The sequence below is a fragment of the Amphibalanus amphitrite genome, unplaced genomic scaffold (assembly GCF_019059575.1).
Source record: "Amphibalanus amphitrite isolate SeventyFive unplaced genomic scaffold, NRLGWU_Aamphi_draft 000115F_arrow, whole genome shotgun sequence".
Classification (NCBI taxonomy): domain Eukaryota; kingdom Metazoa; phylum Arthropoda; class Thecostraca; order Balanomorpha; family Balanidae; genus Amphibalanus; species Amphibalanus amphitrite.
The window spans coordinates 746003-761341 of NW_024881610.1; the positions used below are offsets into that span (position 1 = coordinate 746003).

At 44.1% G+C, this 15339-nt stretch overlaps 5 protein-coding genes across 5 annotated transcripts in view; 3 read left to right on the top strand and 2 right to left on the bottom strand.

The window, feature by feature from the left end:
* The window catches only part of LOC122381168 (serine/arginine-rich splicing factor 7-like), an 86712-nt gene that overhangs the window by 50411 nt on the left and 20962 nt on the right, over nt 1-15339 (bottom strand). The window lies entirely within an intron of this gene.
* LOC122381174 lies at nt 1079-2515 on the top strand. Its single transcript, XM_043365038.1, has 3 exons — nt 1079-1292; nt 1551-1695; nt 1975-2515. The coding sequence occupies exons 1-3, from the start codon at nt 1184-1186 to the stop codon at nt 2156-2158; spliced, it is 438 nt and encodes a 145-aa protein (XP_043220973.1). The 5' UTR covers nt 1079-1183; the 3' UTR covers nt 2159-2515.
* On the top strand, nt 5823-7075 carry LOC122381173. The gene is made up of 3 exons (XM_043365036.1): nt 5823-5975; nt 6200-6344; nt 6560-7075. Exons 1-3 carry the CDS (start codon nt 5864-5866, stop codon nt 6738-6740), a joined length of 438 nt encoding a protein of 145 aa, XP_043220971.1. The 5' UTR covers nt 5823-5863; the 3' UTR covers nt 6741-7075.
* Nucleotides 9470-10899, bottom strand: LOC122381176. Its single transcript, XM_043365040.1, has 3 exons — nt 10442-10899; nt 10151-10295; nt 9470-9935 (listed from the first exon to the last, which is right to left on the bottom strand). Exons 1-3 carry the CDS (start codon nt 10551-10553, stop codon nt 9755-9757), a joined length of 438 nt encoding a protein of 145 aa, XP_043220975.1. The 5' UTR covers nt 10554-10899; the 3' UTR covers nt 9470-9754.
* LOC122381169 lies at nt 13395-15137 on the top strand. The gene is made up of 3 exons (XM_043365033.1): nt 13395-13521; nt 13826-13970; nt 14335-15137. The coding sequence occupies exons 1-3, from the start codon at nt 13410-13412 to the stop codon at nt 14513-14515; spliced, it is 438 nt and encodes a 145-aa protein (XP_043220968.1). The 5' UTR covers nt 13395-13409; the 3' UTR covers nt 14516-15137.

The window sequence follows — 15339 nt, forward strand, 5'->3', positions numbered from 1 at the left end:
GGAGGTATCGATCTAAAATTTGGTGTGTGTATAGAGGAGCTCAGGAACTATCACAAATATTCCGTTTCGTCGAAATTCGGAAAACTTTTGGATTTTTTTTGCGTTTTTCTAAAAAAAAAAACTTTTTTATTTTTGGGGTCAAAATCCCATAATTTTGAAAATCCGAAATAGCAGTGTTGTAGCGCCGCCTTTTGTCTACATGACCATATAAAGAACTTTGAAATTGCTTGGTAACTGTAGCTTTGTGAGCGTTTCAAGATTTCACGCTTTTTGCTCATTTTTGCTCGAACATGACCTCAGGTTGACCTCAATAACTCCTGACCTAAGGTGAGCTAAGACTTGAAATTTTGTGTGAAGGTGTCAAGTTGATGCCCGGGAAGGTACTGAAAATTTGGCGGCGCTACGCACAGCCGTTTTCTTGCTATTCAGGAAAAACCAAGGGGGGAAATTGCCCCCCCCCAGCGGGGCGAGGGCTAATATGCAGGAAAACTGCATCAGTCGTAGTCTACGTCCTTTCAGGAAGTCGGTCGCTGGTGCAGAAATGCCTGATAAGCTGAGGTACGAGTATAATGTTCATGGCATTGTAGCCATGCAGGCACCACTAACATTGACACTGCACTACGGTCCACAAACACTGAGTTTTGCGGGCTTATACCTGTGTGGCCCGTGTTTCGCCTTGATAAACGTAACGCTGAGGTATATGCAGCTGGCAGTGCATTACAAATTCATATAGAGAAAGCTGTGTGTTATGTCAAAGCCAAACGTAGTAAATTTGTTATCAACAGGTTGTCGTCTAAACATAAAAAGTTTTCGATAAAAGTGTGTAAGGAATTTTTGTTGTATTTACGCTAAAAACTGCCAGTGCCACCATCGAGCAAACACTACCAGTCATTCATGGCCTAGCGTAAGTCCTGCGTACCCGGCAAAACCAGTTACCTACACGAATGTGAGCGCGAAACACCTCAGGTGATTAAATGAAGACGAGCCGGATTTATGACGTGGGGGTGGACCACATGTAACTTGCTTAACCACCCAACTTTAGCGGGTCTCCGCGTAAAGTCCCGAGGCAGGACGTCATATACGGCGTGAGATTTCGGTACATAAGGCCGCTGGTCCAGGAGCAGAGCATACATTCTCTCAGCGCATAGCTCGGAGAACACGCACACAGCAGCGGAGACCAGTCATGTCTCTTCTGGCGTTCACGTTTGTCTGTTTGAGCATGTTTGTGACGGGCGAGGCGATGGATCTCACAAGGGTGCAGCGAGGATCCCTGTATATCAGACTGCCACCACGTAAGTCGGAGCTCTAGGTATTTAGATTGTGGGTTTGTAATATCATTTACTTTTTCTGTATCTATTTGAACATATTCTTGTAATAATCGATGAAGCTATTTCTTTGTAGTTAGGTATATCACGTAAGTGAAAGAACGTATGAATGAATGAATGATTCGGAATGATTGAAAAAATCATGTGCTGTATGATCCATTTCACTCATTAGGTTGATAACAGTGCATGATAGATGCCACAACTTGACACAATGTCTCTTTGCAGCGTATTCGACCCGACCCAGCCAGTGTTTTGACCCACAAGTTAATGAGTACTACAACGTCGATGACACCTGGACATCTCCTCAATCTGGGTGCAAGCTGAACACTTGCGTTGAGCACAATGGAAAAGTTAACGTCGAACGATACTCGTAAGTTATTTTTCCTCACCTAAAGTGAGCAATGAAGCATAGTAAATGCAGTTATTAATAGCGAAACCAATAAACGTTAATAATTCACCATTACAAGTACACTCGATTGAAATACAAACGGACATTTCTTCAAATGCTATTACAAAATACGCATAATTGTTGTTTGCCCTTCTCATAGCACAGACATATAAATGTAGCCATTTTGACAAAGCTATCAGGAGTCAGTGGACAATTCACCTCAATACGTACTCAATACTCATCCATACCTTTATGTTGCAGGTGCCCGGTTGTGAGCAAAAGCATCGACTTCGCCCAACTGAAGAAAGAGAACATCTTCTGTCGTCAGGCAGCCGGAGACAGAAGCAAGGCGTTCCCTTCGTGTTGTCCCTCTCTGCAGTGCAAACATTACGTGGAGGGCAGGCTGGTGCCGCTGCCAGACCACATGTACCCCACTCTGCGCTGATCTGGCACTCATCTCGTCCTGTATGTAATTTCAGGAAAGGTGCAGGTCGACAGAAATGTCAGCATCAACTGCGAGCGCACTGTTGAGCTTACTCGTATGATTATGCTTTGTGCCTTCAGCTGTGCAATGTTCTCATCTGTTATTTATGAATGAGTCAGTGTGACGAGATATTTGTGAGACATATGAAATGTGCAATGTGCCCAGACTGGGTACCCGCCTGCGTATATGCAAGCGTATACCTGCATCGCTTTGCATTGCGTGAAGAGCTTAACTGCTGCGGATAAGGGCAGTATTAGGGTAGTAGCTGAGATAATTGCAAATGTCAATTGTGACGAACAGTGAACAGAAAATAACAGAGAAACCAAATGCAGCGTATCTGAAACGCTTGCCTCGTGAGCTATGAAGGTATTTTGAACATAATATTTGACATGACGGAATCCGTAATAGTTAAATGCAAGAACAAAGTAAATTAGTAGCAACAGAGAGTAGAGCATCCATGGTCGAAACAAAATAACAGCATTGCCATCTGTCACTAGCATAGTTGCTTACGGTTGTGCTGCATGGCACCTTGGTTCGTAGCAAACAGCGTGGAGCAACGACAGATAGATGCTTGAGAATTTCGCACATTGCGTCTTTTGAGTCTGTTGCGCTCCGAAAGCTCGCATTATCAGACGTTGCCGGGCCCACACCGGCCCAGCGAACGTATATTTCCTCGCGTCGCGCGTTGCAGCTGTTCATTGGTGCAGATACGATGCAAATTACCTATATTCAAAGCAGTGTATATTTTAACAGCGCGCAATATCCCAACACACCCACCAATCCATTCTCGTGCCTTTTCCGAACACATCTAATAACTAACCGATTACGTTTTAGCTTCCTGAACTGCTTCTTATATTCAAGACTATCAGTAAGGTTAGGATAACAAACGTAAATAGATTCACGAAGACAACTGTTCGCCATTCATATACACTGGTATTACGCACACATTAAGGCATCAATAGAAGCAAACTTATAAGCTCAATTCATCAGCAGCAGTCGAGCTCGGCGCTGCTGCATACGGGTCTTGTGGTTTGTTGGAGGGGGTGTGCCGCCACGTGACCTCTTGATAGCCTCCGACGACCTCGCTATTGGCACAGACGGTTGACCCAGATCGGTCATAACGGGATTACTTTGTACGGCAGCATTACAGCAGGTTTCCTGGGCACAGTTTGGGTGGTTGGGACTGACCAGTTCTGATCTGAAGTATCTCCGTATGATTCACCCTTCTCCATGCACTAGTTTGACTTCAGAGATAATACCTTTTTTGCTGCGCCCTCATCTTTCGGTCATGCGTCCGACAACCATGCTTAGACTGTCATGGAATGCTTCAATGGAAAAATATTCCTTCGTTGAGTCACTAATCTAACCGTACGTTAACCTCCATACAGAGGCGTAAAAGCGTCATGCCAATTATAAAGCGCTGGCCTCCTGAGATGGATATTAACACACTATGTCACTCGATGCGTGTCACGGTGGTGTAAAATCGCCAACTTATCTACTATCCACTGCTTTAAATATTCGGCTCCGGACATTCCTATGTATATGCTATCTCGATCTTCTTCACTCAACACCAGACGTAAATCCCCAGATGGAAGGTGATGAGAGGGGAGTGTAGAGCAGGTATATAAAACCAACACCAGGGTTCAAGAATCACAACAGTGCCGTGTTGCTTCTCTGGTGCGAGCGCGCAGAGAAAGCATGCTGTTCTATCTTGCAGTGGTGTTTGTGGTCGGTGGGGCAGTGGCAGCAGACAGCCCAGTGGATCTCACCAGGGTGCAAAGAGGAGCGCTTTACATTCGCCTACCAGCGCGTAAGTCTTCACGCAACTTAGAACCATGTAGTTACGCTGCAAAACGACTCCATCAAGCGTAAAGAATAATCATAGAATAGCTATGGTGTTAGTTATTCCAGTACTTTGAACTTATACATCCGATGAGCTTAATTAAAAAAATAATAATAACAAAATCTAAAGACGACAAACGTTCGTTTTGACAAGTTTTCGTTCTTTCCAGCGTACTCAAGCAGTCCCACCCGTTGTTACGACCCGCAAATCGACCGCTACTACAACGTTGGAGATGTTTGGTCTTCTGCCTACTCGAGATGTAAACTCAGTACCTGTGTCAACATCGACGGAGTCCTCAACGTCGAGCGATACTCGTAAGTAAGCGCAATTTGGTGATGTTACTGGAAAAAAATTCATTGCACATGTCGCACACCAAAAGGTGGTTGCTAAGATATGCTGATAAGCCATTATTTCAATAAAGCGTACATTTTTGTTTTTATTTTGTTATAAATTTGCATAAAATGCTCTAACGCTATCATAATGTTTTGTAAAACACCATAAGCTCGGCTCTCAATCATGCATGTATTTCCTTCAGGTGTCCGCCTGTGGCAAAGAACGTTGATTTCGACCTGCTCAAGTCAGGGAACTTCTACTGTCGCCAGGCCTGGGGCAACCGGAACAAGCAGTTCCCCTCCTGCTGCCCCAGCCTCCAGTGCAAGCACTACGTGAAGGGAAAGCTGGAGCCGCTGCCCAAGCACATGTACCCCTATCTGCACTGATCAGCATTTGGATATTTTGTTGTGTATTACCTCGAGCATAACTGTGCGTTTATACTGCTCTGCTAAAGAGATTATCATCAGCAGTGATTCATGGAAATTATTGTATACTCCTCCACATCATCATATGCGGTTGTGATAGTAGTGAATGATGCACCACCCAATGCTGAACGTCATGGTGAACTGTCCTGCATGATAGCTGTGATGTCATATGCTTGTAAGGCTGTGTACATATAGTTATTATAGAATAAATATTGAATATTGAATATGCTTCACGAGTTTTCAGTTGAAGTGATGCTGATTGCCTAAGATGGAGACCATCTTCGTATATTTACATACGTACCTATACCTCATCAAAGTATTTCACCCCTTCCGACGTCCCACCGAAACACTCATTGTTAGTGGCCAAAAGAATAGCGATGACACTCAGAAACTGTACGTGAAAACTGACAGGGTGAAGCAACGGCAGTACCAAATCGCCAATGTTCGCCAATGCATAAGACGTTCAGAGCAATCCCCTGTGATCGACTGAAGAGCCTTTATCATAACAAATAGCATGCACACATGTGAATGAGTACAATAAAGCACACGGAGTTGTAGTCGGCAAGGTAATTTAATTGGAGCCGTGAGCGCAAATCCACTGTAAAATATAATTTTTCGCTTATGGAAATAATTGTGTTCGCTGCACAGCTTTTAGCGCTTGATTTTCTTCCAGAATTAATATTGAAATGAAACAAAACTTTACAATAGCTTAGACAAAACTGGCAAACGTTTAGTCACGATATACGAGACAGCGCACCTGGGTAACGCATTTACGTTGAGTAGCTAATTTTATCGCGGCTTATCGCAGCACATCATGCGCTGCCACACACACCGGATCTCAATGAAAGCGGAAATTCTCCGGCCGACATGGGTATCGAGTCATAAAGGTTTTATTTTGACCGGATGGCTCCTAAGTCTTTCCCGAGAAAATCACGTACGACACGGCGTCATGCGAAGGTCGAACACTGGTGTATAAAGGTCGGTAGTGCGGACTGGTGCTCACACTTCTTCTCACTACCTGCGAGGGAGGACACGCACCGGTCGCAGTTGAGGCAATAATAGATTATGTTGTCTCGGGTACTTATTTTGGCTGTCGCCATCGCCATGGCCGTGGCAGAGGAGCCGATGGACCTCACCAGGGTGCAGAGAGGAGCTCTTTACATTCGACTGCCAGCACGTGAGTTGACCTACCTCGTTTGGCATTCGCTACTGTATTGGAATTGAAAAATGCAAAAGCGCCCACAACGCCTTTATTGTGTTAAACAGTGGACAAAATATGTTGAAAATAAGCTTTCCAGATTTAGATATCACCATTAAGGATCATAATATTGGAAAAGATGAAATTATTTTTATATTATTCAAATGGTTCATAGGTAAATTTAACGACATTTGTGATTACAGCGTATTCCACGGCTCCAACTCAGTGTTATGACCCGCAAATTGACGAATACTTCAACGAGGGGGACGTCTGGTCGTCCTCCTACTCGGGCTGCAAGCTGAGCACCTGTGTCGACATCAACGGCATCCTCAACGTCGAGAGATACTCGTAAGTTTCACTGGATGTGACTCGTGTTCTTATTATTGTTAAGTTGTTCTAGCTTTTTGGAACGCTATATAAGAGCGCATCATGATTTTCACATGCCTCGAGAATTATGCAAAGAAAAAATATTAATTGAGTATCATGTTGTCATGCCACTTAGTTGTTAATATTACCTTATTCGTGCAGTCTGATTTCATACATATTTGTTTCTTTTTTCCCAGGTGCCCGCTGGTGAGCAAGGGCGTCGACTTCAAGCGGCTGAAGAAGGAGAACTACTACTGTCGCCAGGCCTGGGGCAACCGGAACAAGCAGTTTCCCTCCTGCTGCCCCAGTCTCCAGTGCAAATACTACGAGAAGGGAAAGCTGATGCCGCTGCCCAAACACATGTACCCCCTGCTCTGAGCTATTGACTAGGCAGCTTTAACCGATTGTGGTACCTCTCCGCCGAAATGCACTGATGTAATATCAGAAGGCTGTCATTATTCCTATCGTAGCTGTGCTAAGTTATTGATTGGAGTGCACGGTATTTATGTATGATGGAGGATGCATATACTATGCATTGGAGGGAAGTGCAGCAGCCAGTTATTTGTGCAAGTTTGTGTTACCTGTATATGCAGGCTTATGTACGTTTTTTTATGAAAATAATTTTGTATCGATGAAGCTCTCGATGACAATGTATGTATTGTATAATATATCGTATGCATATACTTGAGTTAAAGTATATTTGAAATAAACAGAACCACACATGTAGTCAGTCTGTCTCTTAACCCGGCACCGCCTGGGCTATTTCCGTACCCACGACAGCATGGGCGGGGGGTCGGATCCGACCCCCCCCCTGTTATCTCGAGAACCAATGGTTGTATCGAGCCCCGCGAGGCGGCGTTCGAAAGGTCTCTACGAGACCTTCCCAAAGCACTCTTAAGATTTTAAGATTGAGGTCAACTTTCGGGTCAAGGTCAGGTCAAAGGTCAAATTCTGGGGTTTTGCATGATTAGGCTTACGGGGAGCGGAATCGATAGCTGCTGCTCGAAACTCACCAAAAATGACCTCAAAGACCTAGTAAAGGTACCATGTGCGTATAGGGGTCATACTAAGTACGGGTCAAGGTCAGGTCAGGTCACGAAAGGTCACGGTTTTCACTTTCTGCCACATGGGCGTACGACACATGTTTTATGGCTTATTTTTCACGCCGAATCCGAATGGTAATGGTTATATGTGACCCCAAGTCAATGTGCTGGTGATAAGTGTGCATTGAAAGCATAAAAAATCGTTTATACCATACATAACTAAACGAGGGCTAAGAAAAAAGTCAATTTTTCAACTTTTTATTTTTGACATAAAAATGCACTTTTCTAGACGAGCTTTGCCCCAGGAATCTAGTGGTGCCATTCTTTTCACATGCGATGTTCAGAAGTGCCTCTAATTCACGAAAATGCTTATGACGTCACCATGCCCAATGCATGTTGTAGCTATTTTTTTACAATTTGGGGTCAAAAATCAAAATAGAAAGTTGAAATTTGGGACATCTAATGTTGTAATAGAGCTCTATAACATATATTCCGGTTTTTTTTTTTGGAAATTCTCACAATTTTGGATTTTTTAGCTATTTTCCAAAAAATATAGTTTTTTGAATTTTTAGGGGTGAAAAACGCATTTTATGGAAAATCAGAGATGGCCATTTTAAAGAACTCGTTGAGTTGCGTCTATTCATGTCCTTAATTTGCAATTTACTTCAAAGCTTGATTTTTGGCGATTTTTTTAAACATTTACCACTTTTAGACTGAAAACGCCATGTAGTTTCATCACTAAAATCGATATATCTAAAAAAATGGGAAAATTTTCTTACAAATTGCACCGAAAACGTTAAATTGATGGGGGAGAAGGTATGCCAAGTTTCAAGTTGATAGCGTAAACGGTTCATGAGTTATTAAAGAAAAAACGGAGGGGGGTCGGATCCGACCCCCCAGGCGGTCGGGGGTAATGGTCAAAACTAGAAGGAGAGGTGATGCGTGGACTGTGGAGTGAACGATTACACGATAACCACATTATGTGTGGGGGTGGCCGAACAATCAGTGTTACATAAGTGTATTAGATTGGAGACGCATGGCTGTTTTATTTCAGTTTCCTGCGTTGTTTTTGCAATGCTTTATACTATAGCAATATTTCTGTTAGCGGCTGCAGGAGAACGATATGCTGCCACACAGCCGCACCAGATTCAAGTTAGGCCGGGCACCGCAGATATTTACAAACAATCACTTCTGCATGTTTTGAAATTTAGCTCATTTTCACCGACATTCCCTGGGATGACTTGTATTTTCATGGAGAAATGACAGCTCATGGAGAAAACGGACACTGTTGGAGAGTGGAACTCCATTTGGCTGTCGTATACCATATAGGCATGTGGGTGTGCAAAACCGTCTTAGGTAAGGATCGCCTAAGAGCTGACGCAGCAGTAAAGCCCCTTATACATTTCAGGTGGGGCTGGAGGGTAGCGGCAAATATAACAGCCCGTGGCCGTTCAATGGTAAACGTTGTAAGACTGCTGGTGAGCCTGAATTGACAAAGCAGACCTACTATGAATCCAGTATTGTCAATTTTTGAATATGTTGATGTTTCTGTTGGCTAGCTTGATTTAAACGACAGCTGCTATTTGCTGGATGAGAAACATTGTTTTGCCTCTGAATAAGTAGGTACAATTACTATATACCTATAGTGCCCAGTGTAAAACATATAAATATATAATTTTTTACTTTTATATCCATCATCCGTCCTTCTAACGCAACGGACTTCCGTCAGGCCAGTTACGGGAGGTTTCCTCTTCTACATCTCCCTCCTTAGGCTACAGCACAGCAGCGAGACCCCATTCTGCTCCTGATGAGCATGGCTGGATATTCGCCACTCTGGAGGTCGGGCAGCTCCGGCAATTAGAGCAGGGACCTCCCGAGCACCGAACTGATGCCGTACGAACCGCGCCACTACATAGAGATGGCTCCGTGCCGTGGGTAGCGCAATAGCCTTCATCGCTCAGCAGCACGCTGACTGGTGGCTGTTTTGTGGCCATGTAGTCCATTCCTCGTCGGTGTATCATCTAATCAATGCTAGTAAAAGCTTCCTGTTTTTAGCACATTGCCTTTGTTGTTTGCATTATGTGTATTTATATAAAAACATTTCAAAGTGACACACTCAAACGAAGCTCAAATACACAAACTCACAAGCACACATTGCATTGAGAAACAGTAATACGGGAATTGCCATTCCAGCACCATTGGACAAACCGAGCGTCGCTTTACGACGCCGTTACACTTCACTCAAATAACTTACACTACAGGTCAGGTCATTTAGGAAGCTCGATACAGTTACACGACTTTTCTGCCAATCTGACTATTGATTAGCGGTGCAGTCTTTATGAATAAGGCTCAGAGCAGAGGGTACATGTGTTTGGGCAGCGGCATCAGCTTTCCCTTCACGTAGTACTTGCACTGGAGACTGGGGCAGCAGGAGGGGAACTGCTTGTTCCGGTTGCCCCAGGCCTGGCGACAGTAGTAGTTCTCCTTCTTCAGTCGCTTGAAGTCGACGCCCTTGCTCACCAGCGGACACCTGGGAAAAAAGAAACAAATGTGTATGAAATCAGACTGCACGAATAAGGTAATATGAACAACTAAGTGGCATGACGACGTGACGCTCAATTAATATTTTTTCTTTGCATAATTCTCAAGGCATGTGAAAATCATGATGCGCTCTTATATAGCGTTCCAATAAGCTAGAACAACTAAACAATAATAAGAACACGAGTCACATCCAGTGAAACCTACGAGTATCTCTCGACGTTGAGGATGCCGTTGATGTCGACACAGGTGCTCAGCTTGCAGCCCGAGTAGGAGGACGACCAGACGTCCCCCTCGTTGAAGTATTCGTCAATTTGCGGGTCATAACACTGAGTTGGAGCCGTGGAGTACGCTGGAAAAAGGGGCAAAATTGTATTTATTAATGCATTTCCTCTTATGGTTGCAATAAAAAGAAAAATGCTTGTAGTAGATATGAATTAAATAATGATATAAGTTATTAGATAATATGAATAAACAAGCAATGTTCATTGAACTCACGTGCCGGTAGCCGAATGTACAGAGCGCCTCTCTGCACCCTGGTGAGATCCATTGGCTCCCCTGCCACCGCCACGCTGAAGGTAACGAGTGCAAAAACCACACAGAACAGCATATTGTCGCTTTTTGCACTGCAGACGTGTTCACAGAGAGCTGGTGTGAATTAATGTGATCCAGAGCTCTCGCATCCGACTTTTATACCAGTGCTCGGCGCCTAGTATGACGCGTTACTCGGGGATTTACGCGGAGTTATGAGCCATCCCACTATAGGCACCTGAGCTTCATGGCCGAATGTTCCATGCAAGCTGTGGTTGGAGTGGAAGTGGCCGTATATATTCGTGTGGGTGGGGTATGTGTGCTCATGCATTAGAAGTATACTTATCTAACACATAATACCTGCATAAATAACGCGATTAATGCATTCAGACTTGATCTATAAAGGAAAATAGATCTTCATTCGGTAAGTGGTAAGTTTATTCGAGTGATTGAGCATAAAGATACACAGCTTTGTCATACAATTTCATCAATATCCAGTACTATAGCATAACATTTACGTCGTAACATATGTATTTTTGACAATCTTGCATAACGACACACCGTTCGTTTTGTATGCATTACCACCGCACACCATGTGTTTTTTCCTCTCTCTATGTATCTATGTAAATCCATGGTTCTATCGAATTCCCCTTGCCATACAGTCACCGATGAACGTATTCACGCATTCATCACCTTACATACGAGTATGCCAGTAAAGCACCATTCTATTCGACAATCACAGGTAAGGGTACATGTGCTTGGGCAGCGGCTCTAGCTTTCCCTTCACGTAGTGCTTGCACTGGAGGCTGGGACAGCAGTCGGGATACGCCTTGTTTCGATTGCCCCAGGCCTGTCGGCAGTAGAGGTTTCCCGCCTTGAGCCTGGTGAAGTCCACGTTCTTGGTAACCGATGGACATCTGAAATAATCATGAGCACTAATAATGAGTGTGCTAAGCAAAGAGGCGATACAAATAAATGAGTGACAGGAAATGAATGGCAGAAGCTGCTCGATAAACGCGGTTTCAAGCCTTCACACCCCATTGGTTCTATGAAAACTCTACTTTCTTCAGTATGTAAACGTTGAACATTTTTTTTTTCGTCTCCAACCTCACGAATGCTTCATTTCATGCCAAGTCGTGCCTGATTTGGGAATAAGTCCATCAAAATTTATGGTCAGTGATGTAAAAAGGACACAGAGTGGGAACTGCACCTCAACTATAATTCATTATTGACTCAATATGCAAGTAAAAGAGTGCGAAACGCGTCAAGAGACCCACGCAAATGCCCTTCTGTCATTCAGGACTCGACTTACGAGTAGCGCTCCACGTGCAGAACCCCTCCGATGTTGACACACGTGTTCAGTTTGCACGCAGAGTACGCCGACGACCAGACATCGCCGACGTCGTAAAACCGGCTCACTTGAGTATCAAAACACTGCGGGTGGCTGCTCGAGTAGGCTGGAAGCAGTGACAAGGAAGACAAGTGTTGGTTTATGCCATAAACTTTATGACATCAAAGAGAGTACTATGCTTCACTGATGGGCACGGGAAGAGCCGTACACCTATTTTTGAATTATTGCTTATCCTAAACATGCCTAAATATACGAGTGAAAATCACTTTATAATTATGTATACAAATAATTCCAACTGAAGTAAGCAGATATTCAAAGACAAGCTTATATCTAAGCATGCACTGCATGCCAGTGTAGTGTGCTATTCCTACTTACGTGCTGGTAGTCGAATGTAAAGCGGTCCCCTCCTCACGCTGTAAAGATTGTCCGACCCAGCCGTGACAATCACCTGAAGAGCCACCAGCGCCGCTGATACACGCGAAAACATGATCACGGTGCAAAAGAACACGAACGAATTCACTGAGTCCTGGTTTCCGAGTGCAACAGAGGTGCAGGGTCATACTGATATTTATACCGGAACGCAGGCCCGGCCCACATGACGCAGCCTCAATTACAACGATTTGCGTGCAGATTGCGGAAGTATGGCCATCAAAGTGAAAAAAGTAATAAAAACGTTCTCAAAGCTACGGAACTGCGTCCTGTATTGATTACAAGAAAAGTTGATCATATAATCATCAATACAGCACAGATGCATGAAACATTTCTTAGTTATCAGAAATGGTCGCGGATATTTGCGATAAACCATTCAACAGAAATGCTTTAGAGTGCCTAGACTCTCGTTTGCTGCTGGCTGTACACAATAAGCTGTGTTTTTCTACTTAGACCGAGAGCTGTGTATGGGCGGATTTTTAAGGCCGGAACCCACGCTAATCACAGCCTGTTCTGACCTCTACCGTCCCGTTGGGAAATTCTGGGATCGGTCATAAGATAAGAACGCTTTGAACGTGCTGGACAGAGTGCTAGGTATCGTAACTGGACAGAGCTCGGTTTATGCTAAAATATATGCGCTAATATAATATCTTTACATGCTGAACTATCCAGGCACGAGCTAATTTCAAATGCACATTTCTGCGATAAAAAACATAGGCAAGCCTGATTGCAGCTATACTACTCGCATATCACTCATGACCTGATGACAGCTTTGCACCTTCTTGGGCATCTGTTGTTTGATGTTGTTCTAGGCTGCAACTTTTATCATTCAGAGACCGCTACCCACCACCAGGACAAGACCACTGACCGCTGCACTGTGACGTCACGGATCGCTACTGACCGCTGATCTGACGTCATTTGTAGTGCAGCAGTAACATGAAAATTGCACCATTCATAGAAACCCTCCCATCATCTGCTCTTCGTCCCATCCACATCCTGGAATATAATCCAAACACACCACAGAAGCAGCGTAAATCCCGGTGGTGTCAACAAAAACCGAGACGCTGGACACAGCCACATATAAGGACCTGGTGCCACCGTTGGCGACACAGTCTATTCATGCGAGTGATTGATCGCCCGCTGAGAGTACTCACCATGCTGTTCCGCGTCGTTGTGATGGTGGCGGTGTTCCACACGGCTGCTACAGAGGAGCCAGTGGATCTGACCAGGGTGTCAAGAGGGGCACTCTACATCAGACTGCCAGCGCGTGAGTTGAAAAAGGGTGGGCTTTTGTATGCAATTACTGTAGGGTGACTCGGTTTCAAGCTTTACTTTAGCAACAGCTTTCAGTTAGAGTACTCGTTTTATGTTGTTTCGTATAAAAAGTGTTGTTTATCCGCTCATGAAATACTAAAAATAAGCAGCTATCTGTTTTTTTTTTAATTAGTACCTAGCAGTTAGTTTTGACCTAAGCGAGGATAACACAGCAATATGTATTTCACAAAATTGTCTATCATCCACGGACTTGGCTTACCAGTTATAACGCCTAACTCGCACACTTTTTTTCCCAGCATACTCGAGTAACATGTCGCAGTGTCTGGACCCTCAACTGAACCAGATGTATGACGAGGGTGATTTCTGGTCCTCGCCCTTCTCTGACTGTAAGCTCAACACCTGTGTGGACATCAACGGTGTGCTCAACGTGGAACGCTACTCGTAAGTTTATTTCAGCATTGAATTGTAGCTCAGCTAATTGGATTAGTTTCGTAGGTCTACGGAAGCATTGACAAAAGCAATCGCAACAACGCTGTTAAGTACCTATTGAGTTAAAAGGTGCAATTTTTATGCAAGTCTACCGTCCTTGCCGCTGTGAGTGACGAGTTCAAACCAGTTCAAATGCCAAATGTATAACGGTTTGAGACTAACGAAACTCATTACGGCCACTTGTCATTGGCTTGATGACAAAACAATGCAGTTGTGCATTGAATAAGTGTCTTGATGGATGCCAGTTTGGCAGATACATGAATTGTTCGTCAGTGGGCTCATAACGACGTAGCTCAACTCCTCTGTTTTTGCATAGATGCCCGACGGTGGACGCGAGCCTCCTGAAGAAGGAGGGCTACTTCTGTCGCTACGCGTTCGGCGACAGGAACAAGGCGTTCCCCCACTGCTGTCCCAACATCCGCTGCAAGCACATCGTCAACGGAAAGATGATGCCGCTGCCCGAACAAATGTACCCGGAAATGCACACTGCACAGTGATAGTTGACATGGCATCCGGAGACTGTCAGTTCGATATAACGTGACATGAGCCGAGACGTCGTGCCAAAGTTTGTCCTGTGGTTACCCTGATATGTGTTCAGAAGGATCCTTCCATCATATACCAAAGTGAGGCGCTTGTACGTCGCCATGCGTGTGTGTGCCTCTGCAAATGTTTGAATGTTGTTTCTGTGTTAGTATGAGCGTGTGGATGAGAAACATCATCGATAAATGTAAAAGCGCTCGCAAGATTCATTTTCTTCCGTAGAGTTAGTGGTTCATGCTATCCATCCAATTGTGTTGACTCTGAGTCATGAATCAACTTTTGAATAAATGCGTCATATTTGTTTGAAAAGATCTCTAGCATCTCCAGGAATATGAAGGCATTCTTACCCAATTCTAACCTTTACCTTATCTGGATCAGTGACCGATCTTGTTTGGCCTTATCTAGCTATATGCAATCAACTGGAGATTCTCACACTGTATTAAAGTGCATGGAATAAGCATGAGTGCGTTCTAGGCATGGTATCGTAGGTTCATAAAAGATTTACTATTCTTAAATTAAAAGTACCAATTAAAGAAAAATCGTTCGCAAAGCGCAACACTGAGCGTGAATGAATAAAAGCACACAACTATAGTTCTGGCTCTTTGGATGATGATAATCTTAATACTATCACCAGACCTAAGAAGAGCCACGATTTTTTGTTTTGTTAAGAGGCATTTAAGCGTTACCCCTAACGTTTGCCATTTTCATTTCCAATCTCAACCTTCCCCGGCCGAAGGGGTAGGGCACTCAGTTTTTTTTTTCGAGATTGCTCAGAACGCGC